Source organism: Oryctolagus cuniculus, chromosome 5 (assembly GCF_051225735.1).
Source record: "Oryctolagus cuniculus isolate XC-2025 breed Fujian yellow rabbit chromosome 5, ASM5122573v1, whole genome shotgun sequence".
Taxonomy (NCBI): Eukaryota; Metazoa; Chordata; class Mammalia; order Lagomorpha; family Leporidae; genus Oryctolagus; species Oryctolagus cuniculus.
The window spans coordinates 24,236-49,227 of NC_142871.1; the positions used below are offsets into that span (position 1 = coordinate 24,236).

General features: G+C 45.5%; 2 protein-coding genes across 4 annotated transcripts in view; one reads left to right on the top strand and one right to left on the bottom strand.

The window, feature by feature from the left end:
• PDCD2 (programmed cell death 2) overlaps window positions 1–20,794 on the top strand; it is a 39,039-nt gene extending 18,245 nt beyond the window's left edge. For both annotated transcript variants that reach the window (XM_089332435.1, XM_089332436.1), the window contains one exon: window positions 20,306–20,794. In XM_089332435.1, coding sequence (XP_089188561.1) covers window positions 20,306–20,485 — 180 coding nt within the window. In that variant the 3' untranslated portion in view covers window positions 20,486–20,794. The remainder of the gene's footprint in view (window positions 1–20,305) is intronic.
• TBP (TATA-box binding protein) lies at window positions 3,644–24,328 on the bottom strand. 2 transcript variants are annotated; one of them, XM_002723497.6, is made up of 8 exons: window positions 24,208–24,328; window positions 21,340–21,537; window positions 15,483–15,877; window positions 11,858–11,945; window positions 9,781–9,872; window positions 7,154–7,321; window positions 5,558–5,652; window positions 3,644–4,300 (listed from the first exon to the last, which is right to left on the bottom strand). In XM_002723497.6, exons 2-8 carry the CDS (start codon window positions 21,391–21,393, stop codon window positions 4,221–4,223), a joined length of 972 nt encoding a protein of 323 aa, XP_002723543.1. In that variant the 5' UTR covers window positions 21,394–21,537; window positions 24,208–24,328; the 3' UTR covers window positions 3,644–4,220. The 2 variants fall into 2 exon arrangements, with proteins under 2 accessions (XP_002723543.1, XP_089188564.1); XM_089332438.1 differs by lacking the exon at window positions 15,483–15,877.
• Window positions 24,329–24,992: the final 664 nt, after the last annotated feature.

The following is a 24,992-nucleotide window of genomic DNA, read 5'->3' on the forward strand; positions in this document are numbered from 1 at the left end:
CAAGAAGGAATGACTTGAGCAGCCCTTGTCTTGACTGTTGAGGAAGTTTTTTTTTTCCTTCATAATATTTGTATAATATAATATCTTTACTTAACATAAAGTTAACATTATGTGTATAAAGTCAATTGAGAATGGATCTCATTAAAAAAATACAAAAAAAGAGGGAGGAAGAAGTTTGTAACTGTAAAGTTGTATAGTTCTGCATACATTCCTGCAGACTTACTTCTAAGGGTATAGTTTAAATCCCATTAAGCTGGGTGGTAAAAATACCATCTTAAAGTGATCATATTAAGTGTTAAAGTGAACATATAGGTAGGACTAAGTTTTTTTTTTTTTTTTTTTTTTTTTTTACCTAACTATTTACTTATTTATTTGAAAGTCAGAGTTACACAGAGAGAAGGAGAGGCACAGAAAGAGGTCTTCCTTCCGCTGGTTTACTCCTCAATTGGCTGCAACAGCTGGAGCTGTGCTGATCCAAAGCCAGGAGCCAGGAGCTTCTTCCAGATCTCCATGCGGGTGCAGGGGCCCAAGCACTTAGTCCATATTCTACTGCTTTCCCAGGCCATAGCAGAAAGCTGGATCATAAGTGGAGCAGCCAGGACTTGAAGTGGTGCCCATATGGGATGCTGCCACCACAGGCGGCAGCTTTACCTGTCACGCCACAGTACTGGCCCCAGGATTAAGTGTTAAAGTAATCATATAAATAGGATCAAGCGTCTGGTAATAATAATAGAATTAAAAAGGATATAATGTTCCAACATGGGAGGCAGTCCACACAGCAGGATCATAGAATTACAATAGCTTTAAGTAGCACTCTGATCTCACAATCAGCCCTTAAGTCATTCTGGCCTGGCTGAAAAGCCCATGAGAGCATTTCAGGAATGGAAAGCCAAGACATTGTTGCAAAAAAACGTTTTACATGAAGGATCTCTGTGAGTGAGTCCCCAGTGGAATGATGTGGCCATAAAAGAAGGATGTACTTTTCTCTCTGAAGGGGGAAGAGAACTTCCACTTTGCTTATGGCCTTGTCTAAATACTGACAGAGTTTGTGGATTCAAAAGGCTTCCATAGCCTAGGAAGCGCTTGTCAAGAGCCTCAGGTGATCACTAATATCATACATAAGAGTGTTAATTGTTAAATTTACCACAGGAGTCCCTCTGCACTAACTTCCCATACAGGACTTCTGTCCTCAATGAGTTGTATTATGAGAGTTAAAACTTGTTCTCAGTTTTGTGTGTTGGTGTGTGTCTCTGTGCAGATTATTGAAATCTTCACTTAGAATAGAATTGGTCTTCTGTGTACAAAGTCCCAACAGTACCATTTTCAATCTTGTTCCCTGCTAATGCACCTTGGAAAGCAGAGGAAGATGGCCCGTCCCTGGGCCCCTGGGCCCACATGGGAAACCCAAAAGAAACTGGTTACGGCCTGGCCCAGCCCCAGTTGTGGACATTTGAGGAGCCAGAGGAAGGAAGATTTCTGTCTCTCTCTCCCTCTTTCAAATAAATCTTTAAAACAAAAAATGATCAAGTCACACCCACACGGACCATGCCAATCCACACACTCCACCATACCCAAATACCCTGCAAGGCTTAAAACCTGCAGCTCCCCCACTGTAGACAGCCACACAATGAGCTGTGTCTTTATTTTGGAATTTGAGCATGGGCCTCATCAGCCTTTAATTGCAGAGATCACAGTAAAACACAAATGTTTTAAGTGGCTTTCACTGTTGCACTCTCATGAATATGTAGTCAATGACTAATTCTGGGAACTATAATTCATCCCTATGTCCTTAAAAACTAAGGATCCCAGTATAAAACAGAAAGAATAAAGGGTGAATGAAAACCTGTAGCCCTGAATTTGAATTGGACATGTCAATATGAAGCAGCAAGGATGTGACCTCTATATGAATTATGTCACTTTAACAGATCTAGGAACTGTATACCAGCTACCTGGCCTGCAGGCAAATGCAGAGAACAGAGAACAAGCTCAACTGTGCCCTGGGTGTGCAACTAGCAGGGCCCACACTGAGAAGCTCTACAAGCCTGATGGTCTGTGAAATGCAAGGAAAAGAGATGGAGGGGACTTCTGGACGAAAACACATCTAAAAACATCGGTTATTTTTTTTTACATGGAGCAAAGGGGGCCGGCACTGTGGCATAGTAAGTTAAGCCTCTGCCAATGATGCCAGCATCCCATATTGGTGCCAGTTCAAGACTTGGCTGCTCCTCTTTTTTTTTAATTTATTTTTTATTTTATTTATTTATTTGATAGAGTTAGACAGTGAGAGAGACAGAGAGAACGGTCTTCCTTCCGTTGGTTCACCCCCCAAATGGTCGCCAGGGCCAGAGCTATGCTGATCTGAAGCCAGGAGCCAGGTGCTCCCTCCTGGTCTCCCGTGCGGGTGCAGGGCCCAAGCACTTGGGCCATCCTTCACTGCCTTCCCCGGCCACAGCAGAGAGCTGGACTGGAAGAGGAGCAACCAGGACTAGAACCCAGTGCCCATATGGGATGCCGGCGCCACAGGCGGAAGATTAACCAAGTGAGTCACAGCACTGGCCCCAACATCAGTTATTTTTAAATGGGAAACTAGCCTATATCAGTGTTTGGTAGTTAGTGTAATTTACTGTAAAAGTCTAGATGATGAGATTTTCTGAGAGTTGGGAGGGGTGGTGGGGTGAGTGAGGGTATGGGTTGATGAGAGCATAAGAGCTTCTGGAATAGCCAGCAAAATTCTGTACCTTGACCTGGGTGGTGGGTACAAGAGTGTCTTCCTTGGAGTAATACATACATATATACACACATATCTGTGTGAATAAAGACTGCAACCCACTATCAGTCTATCCAAACCTAGAATGTACAGTCTTTAATACAGCACTTCCTCTTTTAGGAAAGTTAACTACAGAAATACCTGTACTTATCCACAAACAGACACACATACAAGGATACTCCCTGCAGCACTGTTTGCAACAGTTGAAATTCTGCAGATAACACACAGGACCACCATTAAGGGAAGTGTTCAGAGATGACACACAGAGTACCTTGGTTCTGTGACATTGGAAACACATTTATGACACACTGCAATGAAGCTACCAAGTGGAATGTATGTTTTGCTGTTTTTCCAAATGGGATGAAAAGCAGGACAGAATCTGCACAAGACGAGTCTTAGAACAGGGAAGCAAGCAGAAGAGAAAGGCTGGAGGGGCCTCCTCTCCCAGTGTACACTTCTGAGCTGCCTGAAAAAGTACTTTACAAATGGATAAAACACACCCAAATAAACAGAACCCATGCATTTACATAAAACCGCTTGATACTCCATGAGTAGGGGGAAAAAAAAAAAAAACAGTTAAGCCCAAGAACTGGCCGTCTGTGGACGGGGTGCCAGTCCACCTGCTTTTCCTCACTTGTCAAAAAAGAACCTAACTTGCTTTGGCTGGGAAATAGGAGGTGCTCAATATATGGGAGGTGATGAACATGTGTTTCCTCAGCAACCTTAGGCGTTCAGGTAGTTTTACGTTCCTTGCAACATAAACAAAATACTGACAGACACACACCAGAATAGTTTCAAGCATTGTATCTAAAATACAACTTTTTTAAACAGTATGATCACATGACTTACAAGGTGTCGTTCAGAACAACAATCGGACACTTTTATAAACTGCATTTATTGTACAGAGTACTCTGAAGAAAGAACAATATGTACAGCCATTTGTTTTCATTAATATATCTATTCATTCTGTCCTGCAATACTGGAAAGGCGGAATGTGTCTGGCACAAAAATAACCCCTAGGAGTTACAAATTAGAAAAACAACACTTTTAAAAAAGATTTTTACTTTCCTGGTAGAAATATAAAAACTGGTTTATGGGGAAAAATTAAACAAAATAAAAAGTCCAATCAATTATACAGGTGGCTTTAACACTTAAAAGTTTTGTCTCTTAAACCAACTTGTCAACAGCAGTGTTTAAAACCTAAATATAAATAAACGGGCAGCACTGCCCGGATAGCAGCACAGTAGGAGCAACTCACAGTAATGCTGCGTGGTGTTCTCAGTGCAGAAACAATGCCCTCCCAGGGCCCCTGGCGGGACACACTCGAAAGAGCATCGCCTGGTGCCGTGACCTGCAACTGAACCTCCATCTTCTCAACACCACCATTGAAAGGTACCAAACTGATTTCTTTAAAAAACATGTGGGTAGGGGAGGCAGAAGTACATGACAGCTATTACGTCGTCTTCCGGAATCCCTTTAGAATAGGGTAGATGTTTTCAAATGCTTCATAGATTTCTGCTCTGACTTTAGCACCTACAAAGGCAAGAGTGTGAAAACGCATTTCTCAACATCTTAAGGTGGTAAAATTATTATCTTAAAACAAAACTGCAAGCACAATTTTCTCCATACTCACTTTTACAATTATAGGCATTGAAACTTTAATGGTGGCATCCCTTATCATACCCCAATCACTCCTCAGATGGCTGCAATGGCTGGATCTGGGCCAATCCGAAGCCAGGAGCCAGAAGCTTCTTCCAGGTCTCCCATGTGGGTGCAGGGGCCCAAGGGCGTGGGCCATTTTCTTTTTTTCATAGTTTTTTTTCTTTTTTTTTTTTTTTTACAGGCAGGGTGGACAGTGAGAGAGAGAGAGAGAAAGGTCTTCCTTTGCCGTTGGTTCACCCTCCAATGGCCGCCACGGCCGGCACGCTGTGGCTGGCGCACCACGCTGATCCGAAGCCAGGAGCCAGGTACCTCTCCTGGTCTCCCATGGGGTGCACGGCCCAAGCACTTGGGCCATCCTCCACTGCACTCCCGGGCCATAGCAGAGAGCTGGCCTGGAAGAGGGGCAACCGGGACAGAATCCGGCGCCCCAACCGGGACTAGAACCCGGTGTGCCGGCGCCGCAAGGCAGAGGATTAGCCTAGTGAGCCGCGGCGCCAGCCTTGGGCCATTTTCTACAGCTTTTCCAGGCCATAGCAGAGAGCTGGATCTGAAGTGGAGCAGCTAGGACTCAAACCCGCACCCAAAAGGGACGCTAGCACTGTAGGCAGCGGCTTTACCAGCTACATCCCAATTCCAGCCCCTCTAAAGTATTTTCTTAAAATGATTTTCTACATTACAACAGCAATGCTTATGGGGACTCCAGCCTCCCACTCTACAGCTCATTGCTACACAATCAGAGTATCCTGGCAGGGCAGCAGCGAGAGTGACTGGATCTTAACGTCCCAACTACTGCCTTCAAGTCAGTGCTTCTGAATCTCCCTTTGTTCTCATGACACTGCTGACAAACCCATGGAAGATACCTGCTCTTACCCAATGCCAGGCTCATTTCCCCTCCCCAGTATAAATGGAGGTCATGCTTTGACTGAAGGCCCAGCAGGGCTTTGTCACATCCCCCTGCTCTGATTTCTTCCCAGCAGTAGGTACTTTTCTCATAGAGTAAGAGTAGGGGAAAGAAGATAAAGGTTGGTAGCCAACTATTCAATGCTGTGAAATTCCTTTCAGCTCTGAGAAAATGCCCACCTTTAAATTCATTCAAACTTTCAGGTGCTAATTCCCATTTGAACTTACCTGTTAATACAACTTTCCCAGAAACAAAAATAAGGAGAACGATTCTGGGTTTGATCATTCTGTAGATTAAACCAGGAAATAACTCTGGCTCATAACTAGAAGGAAAACGGCAAAAACAGATTAGAAATGAAGTTTCCCATGCTTGAGGGTTTAATACCTCAACAAGCCCACTCACTGCACAACACATCCAGGAAGAGAGCACTTACAGCAAGCGAGCCGGAGCTGCATCCACACCTGGACCAGCCAGTGGCTGGCTGCCCTGTCACTTCACCAGCTCCTCTTTCTGAGAAGAGGAGCTGTGCATTTGTTCTGTAGAATGCAGTTCTTACAAAGAGTGATTCTGCCTGAGTTTAGATAAATCTACGTAAAATCATTTATTTCTTTTTTAAAGATTGATTTATTTATTTGAAAGGCAGAGTTCAGAATGAGAGATCTTTGGCCAGGCCAAAGCTAGGAGCTTCATCCTGGTCTCCCACATGGGTGTGTCAGGGGTCCAAGCACTTGGGCCATCTTCCACTGCTTTCCCAGGTGCATTCTCAGGGAGCTGGATCAGAAATGGAGCACCTGAGTCTCGAACTGGCGCCGATATGGAGCAGTTTTACCCACTACACACACCACAACACCAGCCCCAAATCTTTTATTTCTAAAATCCAACATTGACAATTTGCCTACTTCTAAATTTACTTTTAATTGAATATTTGTCCATATTTATGAGTACAGTAAGAAAATCTGATACAGCTGCACAAGGTGTATGATCAAACAGGGTAATTAGCATTTCCATCTCCTCACTTATCATGTCTATGTGTTGGGAACCTTTACACACTTGCCTAGTTGTTTTGATATAGACAGTTTTGCTTTCAATCTTATCTCACTTCCTTAAATGGAATATCCTCTAGCTGTCAATTCTGGCCAAGTAATTTATGTGACACACCAGATACTATACTCCAGTTACATGGTCTGATCGAATGGACTGTTGCTACCTCCTATTCTAACTTCATAATCTCATTTTTCTAGTTCAGAGGTTCTGAAAACCAGGTGTCCCTGTGTCTGTGAGTGGCCTCTCTGAGGAAGGGCAGCAAGGGTGGGTATCTGAACTCAAGTGGACATCTCCTAGAACGCTGATGCTGGTCAATGAGCCTGCGGCACAGCACGGTGAGTCGAGGGACACAGAGAACCACGTGACGCTGAGAAGAAGCTGCAAGGTGGGAAGGACTACCTGCCTCGAGTCTCCCAAATAAATGGAAAGAATGTTCCCATCACCCACTTCACATTTTGTCAGCAGAGCTGATATAATGTTGACTAAAAGGAAAGATTCAAACTGGGAAAAACTAATGCAAGAAGCTGTCGATTCAACTCAAGCATTTGCTGAGCCATAAAATGGTAAAACCCAGAAGTGGAAACAAGTTCATTCCAGTGCAGAGGAGTTTGGGGTATGGCTACCGATGTGGCAGGAGGAGGCTGATAGGGAGACAGCATCACAACTCTGCATGCCTCACCGGCTCTTACTCCCTACATAGCTGGCTTGTGTTTTATCCTGAAACACACTAAGGAGATTACAAATGTGTCCCAGCCCAAGCAGAGTACATCCCCGCTCACCTGCTGAACTGCTGGTGGGTGAGCACCAGGCCTTCCAGCCGTATGGGGAACTTCACGTCACAGCTCCCCACCATGTTCTGAATCTTGAAGTCCAAGAACTTAGCTGGAAAACCCAGCTTCTGCACAACTCTGGCATATTTTCTTGCTGCTAGTCTAGACTGTTCTTCACTAGAAAAAAGAAAAAAAAAATTAAGTTCTTTATACTCTAATCCAGCTAACATAAATATTTAGATGAGTAATATTAAAAATTCCAAATTAGGAAATGAATAACACATAAACTGGTCATCTTCCTTTCAACAGGATAAAAGAACAGATATTAACAATTTATTGTCAAGTATTCCTATGTCCTCCAGAGAAAACAGAATGCTCTCTTTCAATTCACTGAATTACTGACAGCCCTAGATTTTACGGAAGTGAAATGTGCCATCACTAATACACTGTGGGGGCCAGTGCTGTGGCACAGTGAGTTAAGCTGCCACCTGTGATGCTAGCACCCCATATGAGAGTGCTGGTTTGAGTCCCAGAAGCTCTACTTCCCACCCAGCTCCCCACAAATGTACCTGGGAAAGAAGGGGACAATGGCCCTTTTTAATGGGAGACCTGGATGGAGTTCCAGGCTCCTGGCTTCAGCCTGGCCCAACCCCAGCTGTTGCCGCCATTTGGGGAGTGAACCAGCAGATGGAAGATCTTTCTGTCTCTTCCTCTCTCTGTCACTCTGCCTTTCAAATAAGTAAAATAAATCTAAATACACACACACACATAGTGGTACACAAATTTCTGCGTGAACTTAGTTGAAAACTGACAGCTTCATCTTGATAAGAAAACACTGATGAACTTTATTACTGGAAAAAGCACACAAGGGTATCTCAAACAGTTTACAGAAAATGTAATTAAGCTTATTTTGGTGCAAAAATGTTTTATTTCATGCATATGACAGTACAATAATTCCTTTTATATCAAGTCTCCTTTTACTTGTGACATCATGTGTTGGATAAATCTATACTTTAGAAACTTACAGCGTATGTAAGAAAAGCAAAATGCATACAATAATGCTATAAATAGGGGTCGGCGCTGTGGCGCAGCAGGTTAAAGCCCTGGCCTGAAGCGCTGGCATTTCATATGGGCACCAGTTCTAGCCCCGGCTGCTCCTCTTCCCATCCAGCTCTCACTATGACCTGGGATAGCAGTAAAAGATGGCCCAAGTCCTTGGGCCCCTGCACCCATGTGGGAGACCTGGAAGAAGCTCCTAGCTCCTGGCTTCGGATCAGCACAGCTCCCGCCATTGCAGCCAGTTGGGGAGTGAACCAGCAGATGGAAGACCTCTCTCTCTCTGCCTCTCCTCTCTCTGTGTAACTCTGACTTTCAAGTAAAATAAATAAATCTTAAAAAAAAAAAAAAAAAAGAAATGACAAAGATCAAGTGTGCAGGGGCCACAGGTGAGGCACAGAGGACAAATCCTCAGCATGTGATGCCGGTATCCCCTGCTGGAGTTCAGCTACTCTGCTTCTGATCCATCTTCCTGCTAATGTGCCTGGAAAGGCAGCAATGATGGAGTTTCTAGCTCTTCACTTCAGCCTGACCCAGACTTGGCTGTTGCTCTCATGAACCTGCAGATGGAAGGACTCTGTCACTCTGCCTTTCAAATCAATCAATCAATCTTGTACACAAACATACAGCCAGTGCTTCCCCCCCTCCCCCGGATATCTAATTTGTTGTTTCTTATCTTGTTAGAACAGTTACCCAACTGGATGTAATACTCAGTGTGTAGGTGCCCTGGTACAAATGGGCTAGGCACTGCACGAAGGCTGTCTTGGGAATAAACAGTAGTGTTAGATGTGTGCTATAAACCAAGCTTTTATTTCATCCAGGGGGATGCAAACATCCTGGGGTCAAAGAGGAGTGGAAGCCAAGGATAGATCCATGCCCTGCCTTCTCAAAAACCAGAGACCAGGAGCCAGAACGTGCACACCAATGGCCTTGTCTTCATTCAACAACTTTCTCTATGGGTTGATACCTCCAAGTGCATTTTAATCAACTTTTATTTTAAAAGTCTTAGTTCATTATGAGCTAATGTTACTAAGTGTCCCTTAGTTTTTGACTTCTTCCAAGTACATGGGCTCTGTTAAAAAAGTTTAGGACAGTTGGGACCCCAGAGTGCTAACCTTTGGACAGGATGGAATCTCATAGGACAGGGATACACTCCTCAAGGCCTGCATCACCCAACATTCACAACTGAACTAGTCCCCATGAGGGCAGGCCAAGCACTGTGGCCAGTGGGCACGTTGCGGGCACGTTGCTGCCAGGCTGCCACACCCAGTGAGATCTGCAATCCTTCACATCATCAACTGGAAAATCCTGTGATCCTGGATCCACTGTTTTCACTTGAGGACAAATTTGTGTTAAGATACAAAGTGTTTTACATAAAAGAATTATTATCAAGAGTGAACAGCTGTAATGCAGGTCTAATACTCATGCTCGACCTTCAATGAAATCAGTGCCATCTGAAGTGATCAGAATCAGGCATTCTTGAAATAACAAGTTAAAATGCTAGCCTGATAACCAAAAAGCCCTGAGATGTCACCTCTTCCTTCATAACCCAGACCTCAGAATGAATGCCGAAAGGCTACCTCTTGGCTCCTGTGCACACCATTTTCCCAGAACTGAAAATCAGCGCTGTGGTTCGTGGCTCTCTTATTCTCATGATTACAGCAGCAAACCGCTAAAATAAAGAGAATCATTAGTGAGGGCATGCCAACTGCTGATCAGTGTCAGGAGAACTAAGAACATCACATCCACAGGACAGATTTGGTATACCTGATTGCCAAGACTTGTCCTGAACGCTTACTGGTTCTATCGCAGGCAGCCAGGAGTGGAGATTCTACCCAGTCAGGACGTCTGTAAAACCTACCTCCTTACTGCCAGCCTCACCAGAGCGTCTTGTTTCTGCTTCCTATTTGCTGCTGATCATGACTGGCATTTCTAACTGTAAATTCTGCTGTATTAACATTGACTTATAGGCAACTAAACCATCAGTCTCTTCTGACTCTGGAGGGAGTTTAAATATCAGATTACACTCATTTCAATATGTAATGAAGTACAATTCTGCCTCCAGTTGGGCTTTAAAAACATTAATATATTAAACACTTATATAAATGCAAAATAAGAGTAAGTTTTTAACTCCATTTTATGCTTTTTATGTCTTTGAGAAACTTCTTGCAAAAACTGTAACTCAATAGGAAAATATCTCAACTATGGGTTGAATTAATGGCCTCAGTAACTAGGTTACATAATAAAAACCAAAAACTGTCAGATCCTCCCCAAAATTTTTAACTTATGATATTTAATTAAAAACAAGACAGTCATGTAATATTTCTAATCCAGATGACTCTTTGACAAATTAGATTGCTTTTATAATTTTAGCTTAAAAACTGTTGTGCTTCTTCTGATACTACCTATAAAAATGCTATTCCAGGCTGGCGCTGCAGCTCACTTGGCTAATCCTCCGCCTGCGGTGCCGGCACACCGGGGTTCTAGTCCCAGTTGGGGCGCCGGATTCTGTCCCAGTTGCTCCTCTTCCAGTCCAGCTCTCTGCTGTGGCCCGGGAAGGCAGTGGAGGATGGCCCAAGTGCTTGGGCCCTGCACCCGCACAGGAGACCAGGAGGAAGCACCTGGCTCCTGGCTTCGGATCAGTGCAGCGCGCTGGCCGCGGTGGCCATTTCGGGGGTGAACCAACAGAAAAAGGAAGACCTTTCTCTTTGTGTGTCTCTCTCTGTCTAACTCTGCCTGTCAAAATAAAAAAAAAAATGCTATTCCAGTTTACACAATCCCAGGAAAAGTCCAATTAATTTGAATCCATAGATTTCTCCCACAATTTTTACTGGTCCATTAACTAGTATTATTAGGTTGGGAGGGCAGAAACTTGGTCATCATCCTTCCTCTTTGTGCTATGCAGCATCAGCCCTGCAACCCAGTCCTCTCCTTCCAGACGCAGATGGTGGGTCCTATAGAATGGGCACTATTTCCTAAAAAGTATCTTTTCTACCGATGAAAGCACAAAAGCCTCTGATGTATATTTGGGCTGCTATCTTAAATGAGAAACCTTAATCACCCCTCCCCAATTTTTTTAATTATGAAATATGTAAAGGTTATACAAAAGTAGAAAAAATTATGAAAAACTTCCTTGTACCAATATCCAACTTTTTTTTCCATTGTAAAAATTTTCATACAGTTCAAACTGGTTTCTCTGGTTCTTTTCAGCTGTTTCACTGCCAGGCCTGGGGGCATGGACTGCTTCTCAGCCGGTCGTGTCTTACTCATAAGCCCCTTTCTCAGTTCTCTCACAGGAAGAATTTAGAAGGAAACGACATAAACCACATTATTCCACCCTACCTAGTTTCTAAAATGTAAATAGGGTCACGCTATATATTCTGCTCTCTGATGTCACATGTTCCCTGTTATAATGTACATATAAAGTTATCTTGCAGCCTGGAGTATTTCTACAGTCTTACATGGCAGAGTCAACAAGATACCAGATGAATGAATGAACTTGTTATATTCACAAATATCTAAGATAAAAATGATGTAGATTTTACTTTAGATCTGATGTTAAGAAATCAAAGCGTAACATAAACTTTTTGATCGGGACTTTTACAAGTAAATTTCTGTGTTATTATGTAGTTTGAAATACATAAAAATAGCTCTAACCTTGGGATTATATTCAGCATTTCGGGCACGAAGTGCAATGGTCTTTAGGTCAAGTTTACAACCAAGATTCACTGTGGATACAATATTTCTGCAAGAAATTAGAGAAAACAGTTATTTAACATTTAACAGTTATTTAACATATTTAACTTTCAGAGGGTAAGTTGTTAGATGATTATCTAGGAATCTCATTCATTGGCCTTCTCTGTTTTAAATTTACTGTTAAGTGTCACTGCATGCTGAGCATTTTATGTTCTCTCCCTCCATACTTATTACACACGACAGATGTGCCTGCTAGTATCTCCACACTCAAGAGAGAAGCTGAGGTTTCAGGGTAGTGTCATTGACTCGCAATGCCCATGACTACCAAGCAGCAAAGCCAGGATCTGAGTCGGCAGAGCCATGTCCTTAGCTTCCACTGAGACCCTCTTAACTCTCATCCACAAGCTCAAAAACACCACCCCTCAACTCTGAAAAGCCATTATTAATCAAGACTTTCTCATTGGTCTCCAAAAAATGAATTCAGAAGAATACAAATTCAGTACCTTGGGTAAAAGAAAAACACCTTGCTTTTTCTTCTGATAAATGGATATCCCCGTTAGTAATTTGGGACCAGTGGACCCTTTTCATTTATGAGTACTCTTAAATCATTTCATGAATAACTTAAAAAGGGAATACAGTGAAAAACAATTTTTTTTGAAATTGTAATGAAAATTTAAACAAGCAAACCCAAATTTTTATTCTCTATTTCTCTGGTTTTGAAAATACATATACTTGAAATGGGCAATGCCCTTTGTATGCAAGCAACCATCTTTTTTATTTTATTTTATTTTTTTATTTTTAAATATCTACTTAGCAAGCAACCATCTATTAACAGTCACACACTGACCTAAACGTGGCCATCTTGGGACTACTGACTCTAGGGTAAAACATATAACCAGTAGTTTCTAGCTCTGTTGTTTCTGGTTCTTTTCCTTATAATGCCAAAAACCAATACTCTTGAATGCTTCATTCACAGCTCATAATACTTTTAAAAAGAAGACAGCAGTCTGATACAAAATCATAAGGCCAATTAGGTTGTTCCATGCAAGGAACGTTCTCATTTCTACATCATCTATTTCCTTCCAGTCACTTCTGTATACTTGACTTAGGTGTCTGTCCACTTATGAATGGTCTCAAGTAAACTGTGGTGCATTTATTGCAGATTTACTCGTATAGTCCTCATCCATTTCCATTAATTAAATACTTGCCTTAATTCCTAAGATTTCAAGGCCAGTGAATCCCACTCAATAGGCCCTTACTAGATAGTGACTGACTGGTGCTTTGTGGAGAATCACAAAGCCTATGACACTGGTGAGAAACACACACCAGACCCAAACTGGTTATAATGTATGACTGAAATCAGAATGGCAAACTCAAAGGCCCATGGGAGTCAGATCTGCATGAATGACAGAGATGAGCTAGCAAGGATTTACCTCTCTAAGATCTCTAAAATCACCAAGCTGAAATCACTTTGTTTCTAAAATTCAAATTGTGTGGAGTCAAAAAAAAGTGGTGGCAAGATCATGGTCTTTGGGTCATGGGTATGATCCATGATTACGTACCACGTCATTTAAAAATGATCAGAAATAGCTCACAAAGAGCACACATGTAATAAGGGTGAAGTGCAGACAGAAAATATCAGATCTACAGAGACTAGAAAAGAGAACAGAGGTGGTGATGTGATGAAAGGGAACCCTTTAATTGTCCATGGGCTTCCTGAAGTACAGCTGTGTACTTCTCAGACTGGCATGTGGAAGCACCTGCCTGTGTTTCCTGCCACCAACCGTACCTCTCTTATCCACAGGATCAGCTTCAGTTGGGTGGGAAGCCCACCTGGGACAAAGAGCCACCCTCACCTTGTAGAAAGGATACACATCTTTTGAGATTTACATGCAGACTTCATTTTATGATGAAAAATGAATTGAATAAAAACAAGCACTGACACTGTGCATGAGGAGCTAAAACACCATGATGGGGGGCCAGTGCCGTGGCTCACTTGGTTAATCCTCCGCCTGCAGTGCCAGCATCCCATATGGGTGCCGGGTTCTAGTCCCGGTTGCTCCTCTTCCAGTCCAGCTCTCTGCTGTGGCCTGGAAGGGCAGTGGAGGGTGGCCCAAGTGCTTGGGCCCCTGCACCCGCTTGGGAGACCAGGAAGAATCACCTGGCTCCTGGCTTCGGATTGGCGTGGCACTGGCCGTAGCAGCCATTTGGGGAGTGAACCAATGGAAGGAAGACCTTTCTCTCTGTCTCTCTCACTGTCTATAATTCTACCTGTCAAATAAATTTAAAAAATAATAATAATAAATAAATAATAAATAATAAAAGAACACCATGAGGGAAAGAGGCCCCACAAGGCTGCGATAAAGCAAACCAGCTACAGGGAAATGTCTGTAATAACAATGAGATCCAGACTGAGTTTCATTGGCCCAGGTACACAAACACAAGTAAACACATTGCTTAAAAAGGGAGACAACTTGGGGGCTGGTGCTGCAGCGCAGTAGGCTAAGCTTCCACCCGTGGCACTGGCATCCCATTTGGGTGCCATTTCTTGTCCTGGCTGTTCCTCTTCTGATCCAGCTCTGTTTATGGTCTGGGAAAGCAGTGGAAGATGGCCCAAGTGCTAGGCCACCGTACCCGTGTGGGAGACCCAGAATAAGTTCCTGGCTCCTGGCTTCAGATCAGCCCAGCTCCGGCCTTGCGGCTATTTGGGGAGTAAACCAGTGGATGAAGAAAAGGAAGAGACCTTTCTCTTTGTCTCTCCCTCTCTGTAATTCTACATCTCAAACAAATAAGTAAAATCTTTTTTTTTTTTTTTTTTTTTTTGACAGGCAGAGTGGACAGTGAGAGAGAGAGAGAGAGAGAGAGAGAAAGGTCTTCCTTTGCCGTTGGTTCACCCTCCAATGGCCGCCACGGCCAGCGCGCCGCACTGATCCGATGGCAGGAGCCAGGTGCTTATCCTGGTCTCCCATGTGGGTGCAGGGCCCAAGGACTTGGGCCATTCTCCACTGCACTCCCGGGCCACAGCAGAGAGCTGGCCTGGAAGAGGGACAACCGGGACAGAATCAGCGCCCCGACCGGGACTAGAACCCGGTGTGCTGGCGCCACAAGGCGGAGGATTAGCCTATTGAGCCACAGCGCTGGCCCAGTAAAATCTTAAAAAGAAAAACACAAGAAACAAAACAAAACTTTTTTTTTGAAAAAAGGGAAGGCAGCTTTCTTAAGCAGAGGTGAAGCAAATTTTGAGACACAATTACCATTAGTGCCACTCTGTTAAATAAATGGATCCATCTGGAAACAACAAACAGTAATTTAGCTCTAAGAGAACCTTCTAGGGCAGGGGTGGGGAACCTTTTTTCTGCCAAGGGCCATTTGGGCATTTATAACATCATTTACAGGTCATACAAAATTATCACCTTAAAAATCAGCCTACTATAGATGTAATGAATTTTGAGTTGTGCCTGAGGTTGCCTTGGCAGGCCCTGAGCAGATCACCTCACAGGCCTTACACAGCCCTGGTGCTGGACATGCCCCACCCCTGCTCCAGGGCGAGGGACAGCAGACCCACAACACTGGCTATGGTACTCACTGCAGCTGTGGTACAATCCCAGAGCTCTCCGAGGCCGGTGTGGCAGGAGTAATAGGGGTCATGGGGGTCATGGGGGAAGGGTAGAGGGGAGTGGTGCCCGGCAAGGGTGCGGTTGTAAGAGTCTGTGAATGGAAGAGCTGTGGTGTCTGGCCTGAGACCCCCTGCGCCGCCTGCTGGGATGTAGACTGCTGAACCGCAGCCGCAGCGGCTGCCACAGCCTGTTGTTGTTGTTGTTGCTGCTGCTGCTGCTGCTGCTGCTGTTGCTGCTGCTGCTGCTGCCTTTGTTGTTCTTCCAAGATAGACAGACTATTGGTGTTCTGAATAGGCTGCGGTGTCAGTCCTGTGCCGTAAGGCATCATGGGACTAAAGATGGGGATCCCAGGAGTCATGGCGCCCTGTGGAAAGCAAGGCAAATGCCAGGTTAGACTGGCTGGTATTGCATGTCTGTGAAACATGCCTGGTGGAACAGGTAGGAGGTATAAAGACAGACACCCCTCCAGGGATAACAGGATCACTAAACTTGACCAGAAAGGTCTTAGAAATATCACTTTCTTCTTTTTTTTAAAAGATTTATTTGAAAGTCAGAGTTACACAGAGAGAGGAGAGGCAGAGAGAGAGAGAGAGAGAGAGAGAGAGAGAGAGGTCTTCCATCTGATGGTTCACTCCCCATTTGGCTGCAATGGCCGGAGCTGCACCAATCCAAAGCCAGGAGCCTAGAGCTTCTTCCGGGTCTCCCACGCTGGTGCAGGGGCCCAAGGACTTGGGCCATTTGCTGCTTTCCCAGGCCACAGCAGAGAGCTGGATGGGAAGTGGAGCAGCGGGGTCTCCAACTGGCGCCCATATGGGATGCCGGCGCTTCAGGCCAGGGCGTTAACCCGCTGCGCCACAGCGCCAGCCCCCACTTTCTTCTTTAACAGTAAATAAGAGCTTACAATTTGGAATCCCACTGCTGCTTATTACATGCAAGAACTTGAGAAAGTTGCTTAACCTTTCAAACATATCTAGCAGATAATAATGATCTGAGAACATTAGAAAGAATAAGGGAGATAAACAGAATGAACATACTTCTCTGCTTAAACTATTATCCTGGGGCTGGCACTGTGGTGCAGTGGGTTAACGCCCTGGCCTGAAGCACCAGCATCCCATATGGGCGCCGGTTCGAGACCCGGCTGCCCAACTTCCCATCCAGCTCTCTGCTATGGCCTGGGAAAGCAGTAGAAGATGGCCCAAGTCCTTGGGCCCCTGCATGAGTGTGGAAGACCCGGAAGAAGCTCCTGGCTCCTGGCTTCGGATAGGCACAGCTCCGGATGTTGTGGCCAACGGGAGAGGGAACCATCGGATGGAAGACTTCTCTTTCTCTCTGCCTCTCCTCTTCTCTCTCTGTGTAACTCTGACTTTCAAATAAATAAATAAATCTTTAAAAAAAACCCTATTATCCTAGCATATAGATAGCATCCCATCTCAATTGAAATGGATACATTCCAGGTTAGATGATAACACAATGATAGGCACACAGGAAACACTGAAGTATTGGCCACAATCATGATTATTGGAATAATATTCAAAAAGGTTGATCACTTGCTCTTGCAAAAGGGTAAACCAACAAAATTTACCAAATATATGTTTACTTTTTTTTTTTTAAAGATTTATTTATTTATCTGAAAGTCAGAGTTACACAGAGAGAGAAGGAGAGGTAGAGAGAGAGAAAATTTTCTACTTGCTGGTTTACCCTCAACTGGTTGTAATGGCCAGAGCTGAGCTGATCTGAAGCCAGGAGCCAGGAGCTTCTTCCCGGTCTCCCACACAGGTGCAGGGGTCCAAGCATGTGGGCCATCTTCTACTGCTTTCCCAGGCCATAGCAGAGAGCTGGATCGGAAGTGGAGCAGCCAGGATTCAAACTGGTGCCCATATGGGATGCCAGCACTGCAGGTGGGGCTTTACCTCCATCAGTTTACTTTTTACTTCTAAGTATTTACAGACAAAGGTTACACTTAGTAATTTACAAAAAAGCCTTTGGGAAACACAAAACAGCTATTTTTCCTATATTAAAGATAAGAAACTGACATACCCAAACAAGTTAAATGACTTGCCCAAGATCACAGATCTCATGAGTAGATGAGCCAAGATCACAGCCAGGGTTTCCTGAAACCCAGGCCAATGCTTTCCCGCAACACCAAAATCCTGGGAGCCCACAGAGACTGAAGAGCTCATGATGTCCTTGTGACCCTCAGTGTTACATGCGACATTCTGTGTATTTTCTGGAGAAGGTCTACAGTTTTCGTTACATTCTCAAATACATCTAAGACCCCAAAAAGTGTCAAACTGCCTCACCAACATAGTAGCAGGAAAATAAAAGGGGAGCGGGCTGGTGCTATGGCGTAACAGGTAAAGCCACCGCCTGTGGTGCCAGCATCCCATATGGGCGCCAGTTTGAATCCTGGCTACTCCACTTCCAATCCAGCTCCCTGCTAATGCATCTGGGAAAGCAGCGGAGGATGGCCCGGGGTCCTCGGGCCCCTGCACCCACCTAGGAGACCCAGAAGATACTAATGGCTTCTGGCTTCAGATTGGCTCAGCTCTGGCCGCTGTGGCCACTTGGGGAGTGAACCAGTGGATGGAAGATATCTCTGTCTCTATCTCTCCTTGTAACTGTGCCTGTCAAATACATGAAATAAATCTTTAAAACAAAAACAAATAAAAATAATAGCGGGAATACAAATGTCATATGTCAATTAAAAATATATTTAAAAAAAAAAAAAAAGAGTACAAGAGGATAAAATCTATGATGTTACCCTAATAGTACAGACATTATTCCACTGCAGCTGTCACATTAGTTTTTAAAAGATGTATTTATTTATTTTTCATGCACCATGATAGAGAGATCTTCCATCCATGGGTTCACTGCCAAATGGTTGCAATAGCCAGACTGGGTCCAGGACAAGGCCAGGAGCCAAGAACTCCATCCTGGCCTCCCATGGGGGTGCCAGGGATGCAAGCATTTGAGCCATCTTCTGCTGCTTTCCCAGGCACATTAGCAGGGAGCTAAATCAGAAACAGAGCATTCAGGACAACTGAGCCACAATGCTGATCCCTCTACTACTTATTTCCATAAAACAGTTGGCTAGGGGAAAAGCTTAGGCCAGTTTAAAAGACTCAGGTTTTAAAAGATCTGCCTTACTTTAGATCAGATGTAAAAATTAACTCTAAATGGACCACAGATATACATGTAAGGACTACAACTGTAACAGAAGAAACTCTTATGAGATTTCAGGGAGAAAAAGTCTTCTTAGGACACAAAAACACTAACCATGAAAACAAATGATAAATTGGACTTCAGAAAAAAATTAACTTCTGCTCTTTGAAAGACACCTTTGTGGTGCAGTGGGTTAAGCTGCCACTTGGGATGCTCACATCCCATATCACAGTGCTCAGTCCAGTCCTGGCTTCTCTGCTTCTGATCCACCTTCCTGCTAATGCACTTAGGAGGCATCAGATGACAGCTCAAGTGCTTGGGTCCCTGACATCCACGGGGGAGACTGGGATGGAGTTCCTGGCTCCTAGCTCAATCCCATCTGTTTTGGCCATCTGGAAACTGAACCTGCCGGAGGAAGATCTCAATCACTCTGCCTTTCAAATGAACTAAAAGAGATCTTTAGAAAAATAAATTAAAAAGTAAGGTACATACATTACAGGAATCTCAAACTAGTAAACAGAACACATGAAGCACTCTTACCACTCCATAAAAGAACAGGAACAAATAAGCCAATAAAAATGGCAGAGGTTAAAGACATTTTACAAAGGAAGACAAATAGATGGCCAACACATATGCAACAAGATGCTCAGGATTGTTAGCCATTGGGAAAATACAAATTAAAATCACAATGAGGGGGGCTGGCGCTGTGGCGCAACGGGTTAAAGCCCGGCCTGAAGCGCCAGCATCCCATATAGGCGCCGGTTTTAGTCCCGGCTGCTCCTCTTCTGATCCAGCTTTCTGCTAAGGCCTGGGAAAGCAGTAGAAGATGGCCCAAATCCTTGGGTCCCTGTACCCACGTGGGAGACCCAGAAGAAGCTCCTGGCTCCTGGCTTTGGATCGGCGCAGCTCCAGCCATTGAGGCCATCTGGGGAGTGAACCAGTGGATGGAAGACCTCCTTCTCTGTCTCTACCTCTCTCTGTAACTCTGTCTTTCAAGTAAATAAAATAAATCTTAAAAAAAAAAAAAATCACAATGAGGGGGCCAACGTTGTGGTGCACAGTGGGTTTTGCCATGGCCTGCAACACCAGCATTCCATACAAGTACTGGTTCAAGTCTTGGCTGCTCCACTTCCAATCCAGCTTCCTGCTAATGCACCTGGGAAAGCAGCAGAAGATGGCCTAAGTGCCTGCACCCCTGCTACTCTCAAGAGAGACCCAGATGGAGCTCTAGGCTCTTGGTTTTGGTCTGGCCCACCCCAGCCATTGCAGCCTTTTGGGGAGCGAATCAGTGGATGGAAGAATCTCTCCCTCCCTCCCTCCATCTGTGTCGCTCTGCCTTTCAAATAAACAAATCTTTTAAATAAATAAATAAAGTCACAATGAAATACTACTAAGAAGCTAAAAGTAAAGACTAACAGCCCAAAGTGTAAGTAAGGCTGTAGAGCAACTGAAACTCTTCTGCACTGCTGACAGAAGTGGAAAACGGCACAGCCACTTTAGAAAACAACCAATTTTTAACAGCTAACACACATGCCTATGTACGACCTTGTAACACCACTGCTAAGTGTTTACTCAAAAGAAATAAAAACACAGTGAATACAAATGTTTATACTTCCTTTCTCTTTAATAGCTCCCAAACTGGAAACATCCTCAGTGTCAACAGATGAAGAAAGGCTCAACCAGGGCATATCCATACAGTGTGGGACTACTTGGCAATGAAAAGCAATTAACCATTGATGCACAACAGCTATACTGGGGAAAGAAAGCAAGACACACAAGAAAGCACACTGCAGCCAGTGCTATGGTGTAGCGGGTGAAGTCACCACCTAAAGTGCCAGCATCCCGTATGGGTGCCGGTTCAAGTCCTGGCTGCTCCACTTCCTATCCAGCTCTCTGCTATGGCCTGGGAAAGCAGTAGAACATGGCCCAAGTCCTTGGGCCCCTGTACGCACGTGGGGACACCCAGAGGAAGCTCCTGGCTCTGGATTGGCACAGCTCCGGCCATTGCGGCCATCTGGGGAGTGGACCAGTGGATGGAAGACCTCTCTCTCTGCCTCTCCTTCTTTCTCTGTGTAACTCTTTCAAATAAATGAATCTTTAAAAAACAAAACAGAAAAAACACTGCTTTCCATTCACGTGAAATTCCAAAATGGCAAAACTAATCATTGGCATTAAACAGCAAATTTATAAGTTATGTGAGGCAGGAGAGTGACTGTGAAAGGGCCAGAAGGGACTTTTTAGGGTAACTGAAATGCTCTGTCATTTACACAGGTGTATACAATTAAAGCATGCACTTAAAATGGATGTTTTCTCTCTATATAAGTTATACCTCAGAGATTAAATTTAGCACTTTCAACACAAATGGGAAAAAATAAAAAGCAATTTGGCAAGAGTGACTTTCAAAATTTAAAAACCTATACTCATTTGTACAATCTCAAAAGTATTTCTTCAAGGAATGTTTTCTAGACAAATACATAATTTAGCTTCCAAACTCCACAAATAAAGCACTACTGCGCCTAAACAAAGCCAAACAGAACCTCTCCCAGGATCGGGGGCTTAGAAAACATACCAAAACCACTTTCGATATCAGACCTCCCTTCCCTGTAATGACATTCCTGGAAGCCAAGAGGTCCAGGCTCCCGGCACCCAGGCCAGCACTATTACCTGAGGGGAGGCCAAGCCCTGAGCATACGGGGGCAGGCTGCTGTTCTGGTCCATTGTGTCCACTTCTTAGCAAACCAGAATCTCTTGACCTGGAACTCGTGTCAGCATTCAGTCTTCTTTGATCATCCCCAACACACACTCAGCAACCTCCTCAATTATCGGGGTTATCCTCAGCCACCAGGAAGCAGTGATGTTGCACTGAAAGAGATGGAGGTCTAATGTGAGGATACAGCTAACATGCACAGTCTCACAAGCCAGTTTTGTGCTACACAGAACATAAACAAGGAGACCAGTGAAGCTATTTGGGAATGCATTTCTTTTTACTTTACAATCCTAAAGCATTATTCTTTTCATGTTTCCTACGATTAGGTCCAAAACTGCAAAACAAACAAAAAACAACTTCTTACACGTTTAAACTGTCTGATAAAGCTCAAAATCAAGGAGTCATACCCAGAGTTAAAAGCTTTTGGAGGGGGCTGACGCTGTGATGCAGGTGCCGGCACCCCATATAGGCACCGGTTCAAGTCTCAGCTGCTCTACTTCTGATCTAGCTCTCTGCTATGGCCTGGGAAAGCAGTAGCGTATGGCCCAAGGCTTTGGGCCCCTGCACCCACGTGGGAGACACAGAGGAAGCTCCTGGCTCCTGGCGGCCATTTGGGGAGTGAACCAGCAGATGGAAGATCTCTTTCTCTCTAATTCTTTCAAATAAATATAATAAATCTTAAATGAAAAAAAAAAAGCTTTTGGAGGAACACACCTAGATAATTCCCAAGGAAAATGTGCTATCAAGGCATAATATTTATGAGGCATGGTACACACAGCACAGTGCTAAGGCCAAGTTCAGGTGTATAAATATGCTGCTCAATTTTATAGCCTCTGTAATGTCTTGGACATAAAGCTCAATAAATACTGAGTTGTACCCAATATAGTTTGGCGTGAAAGAAGCTGTGCAGACACAATGATAAATAAGATATTTTTATAAATACAGCAATCTTACCTCTTTAGAATACATTAGCCACAAACTGTGCCTATATCTGGCTTTTCTCAATCATTTCTACCATCTCCTGAAACTACTTCCTGATGAAAGAACCAAGCGACTAGTGAAAAACTTTTCAGCACAGTTCACTCCAACGTGCTGGCTGTGAGAACTGACTGAGCACCATGGGGGTGGGCTGGCTGAGTTAAAATAAAACATCAAGTACAAACACAGAACAATGTTAGCTACCATTATTGGTTTTCATTCCAACATAGCGCTCATAGGTCTCAGGGGTCAAGTTGTTCAAAGACCCATGTGCACCTCAAGTTGTGCTGGTAGAGTAAGCACTCAGATGCATGCTGGATGACCGGAAGAATCATCACTCTGAGAGGGCAAAGGGCCCCAAAAGCTGTCTATCCTATATGCTCATCACTGAAAAACAGACACACACAAAAAGCTCAACTTCTGAAAAGAAATGTACCAAAGATGTAAGAAAACTGTACTTTCTTTAGACGTTGCTGTAGTAACAGAAGTGCTGTTGATGTACAGACGAAGAGGACACTGTCGGCATCAAGTAGTTCCACATGCAACCGCGTAACGACTGCTCTACTAGTAACAAAATCAGATACCCGCGAAGTTCATCTCAGAAACCAGCACGCACGCCTGTAACCTGTACCCAGCACCAGGTCTTGCCCATACAACAGCACTTCAAAGAACACACAGAGAATGGATCACAGATGTGTTTAGTCTGGTCCAAACGATTTTGAAATCTGTGTATAATTTTTCACGATACACGCTTTCCATGAACTTCTTGGAGAGCCCTTTAGTAGTGGCTCATGGGTGAACGAACGCACGTACGCCACAGAAGACGGGACTAACAGGCGAGTGCTCGAAGAGAGGGCCTGTTTTCACAAAGCAAGGACCGTGCAACCTGGGTCTGGCAAGGTGAGTAGGAAATCATGAATCAGCGGCTCTGGCAACAGAGAAATTAAACGAGAGACAAGGATGGAGAGAGCAGCGCGCAGCAGCAAGCAACTTGGGGTCACACGGGCAGCAGGCGCAGCACCAGCACCCCAGCTTGGCACGCGTGGGGATACATCGGGGCAGTGAAGCCGAGGGCCGCAAGCCCAGTTTCGGGGTCACTGTCACGGCTGCGGCAAGAGATGAGGGCAGGATCACAGCACCCGACTGCGACGAGGCTGTTCCAGACCCCTGTTCCGAGCGCTCCTCTCACTCCCGGCCACGCGCTCACCGTCTTCCCCTCCCTGCATAGTGAAACTGCGTTAGGCGCCTTACTGCACTGACTCTCCCTTCAACAGAGGCTCGCGTGCAAGGTCTTCATCTTCCGGAAACCCAAGACCAGGCTGCGTGTCTCCTGAGGTCATCCAATGAACTCTGTCTACTCCCGCGTCCGCACACGCAGCCAGGCGGGATCCTCTCCCCGAGGGGCCTCCCTGGCCGTCTAAGGACAGAGGTGCGCGTCTGCCTCGGACGTCCACCGCGCCTAAAGCTCGGACTTCCACAAATCGTTAGCAAGTGTCACGCGCGACTGTAAAATAAAACCGACCCCTGCGGGTAGCGAAGCCAGCGGGCACCGGCCAGAGAGGATGGGCGGAGGGTGCCAGCCAGGCGGCGCAGGCTCCGGGTCTGCCCCACCCTCGTGCGGGGAGAAGCCGTTTTCCACCCACAGCACAGCCGCGCACCGGGATGGAGCGGCGGCCGAACGGCCGGTACAGGCCCGAGCGGCGGCGGCTCGAGCGAGAGGAACCTCGGTCCCCGCGGGGCCTGCGCGCCCATTCCGCGTCTCCGCCCGCCACCGCCCCTGGGCCTCGCTGCAGCGGCCGCCTCCGCCAGCGCCCTCGAAAAAGAGAGAGAGTTAAAGGGCCAGGTACCTGGGTGCCGGCAGAGATCATCAAGGGCCTGCGGAAGCGAAGTTAAGCCGCAGGCTGCTCAGGCCCCGCCACAGCAACCCTACCCGACCCCACCGAACTCCAGGCGCGCGCTGATAATGTCACTTCCGCCAGTTCTGTCCGCGGCGTCAGCAGGCTGCACGCGCTGAAGGCGCGGCCATGGTAAGTGTGGGCGCGGGATCCTTCCGGTTTCTCCTGGGCGCTGGGCTCAAGGGAAATGAGGGGCGGAGCTCGTCGGAGTTCCGGGGCGGGGCCTCCTCTCCATAGCCTTTTCTAATTGGTGCTTTCTGGAAGTAAGGAAAGTTAATAATTGAAAAAAGTTTTTTAAACCAACTAGAGGTGTAACCTTGGCAAGTTAACATTTGCCTCGGGGTCTTTTTATTTTAGGATGAGTTCTTTCTAGTCTAAACTTGTTTTCTCTTTGACATTTCTTTTTATTTTGAAAGGTAGACACAGACGCGGAGGAGTCCCCTCCTAGTGCCCAGAAAGCCCTGTCCAGGCCAGTGTCCCGCGTGGGTGGCAGGACCCAGCCGCGGGAGTGACGCCCGGCATCCCCGGGCGACGGCGTCGTAGAGCGGCCGCGGGGCCCAGGAAGTAACCGCGTGGGCGGTGCGCGCGTGCTCCTCGCCGCGGGTGTGGGCCGCTCCGCAACACGCGGGGCACCGGGTTGCGGATTCGTCGGGGCTTTCATTCCGCTGGGGCCGTCTTAGGCTTCGCACTGTCGCCACGCGGCCGTCGTGGTCTTCCCGGCCGCTTCCCTCTGTGGT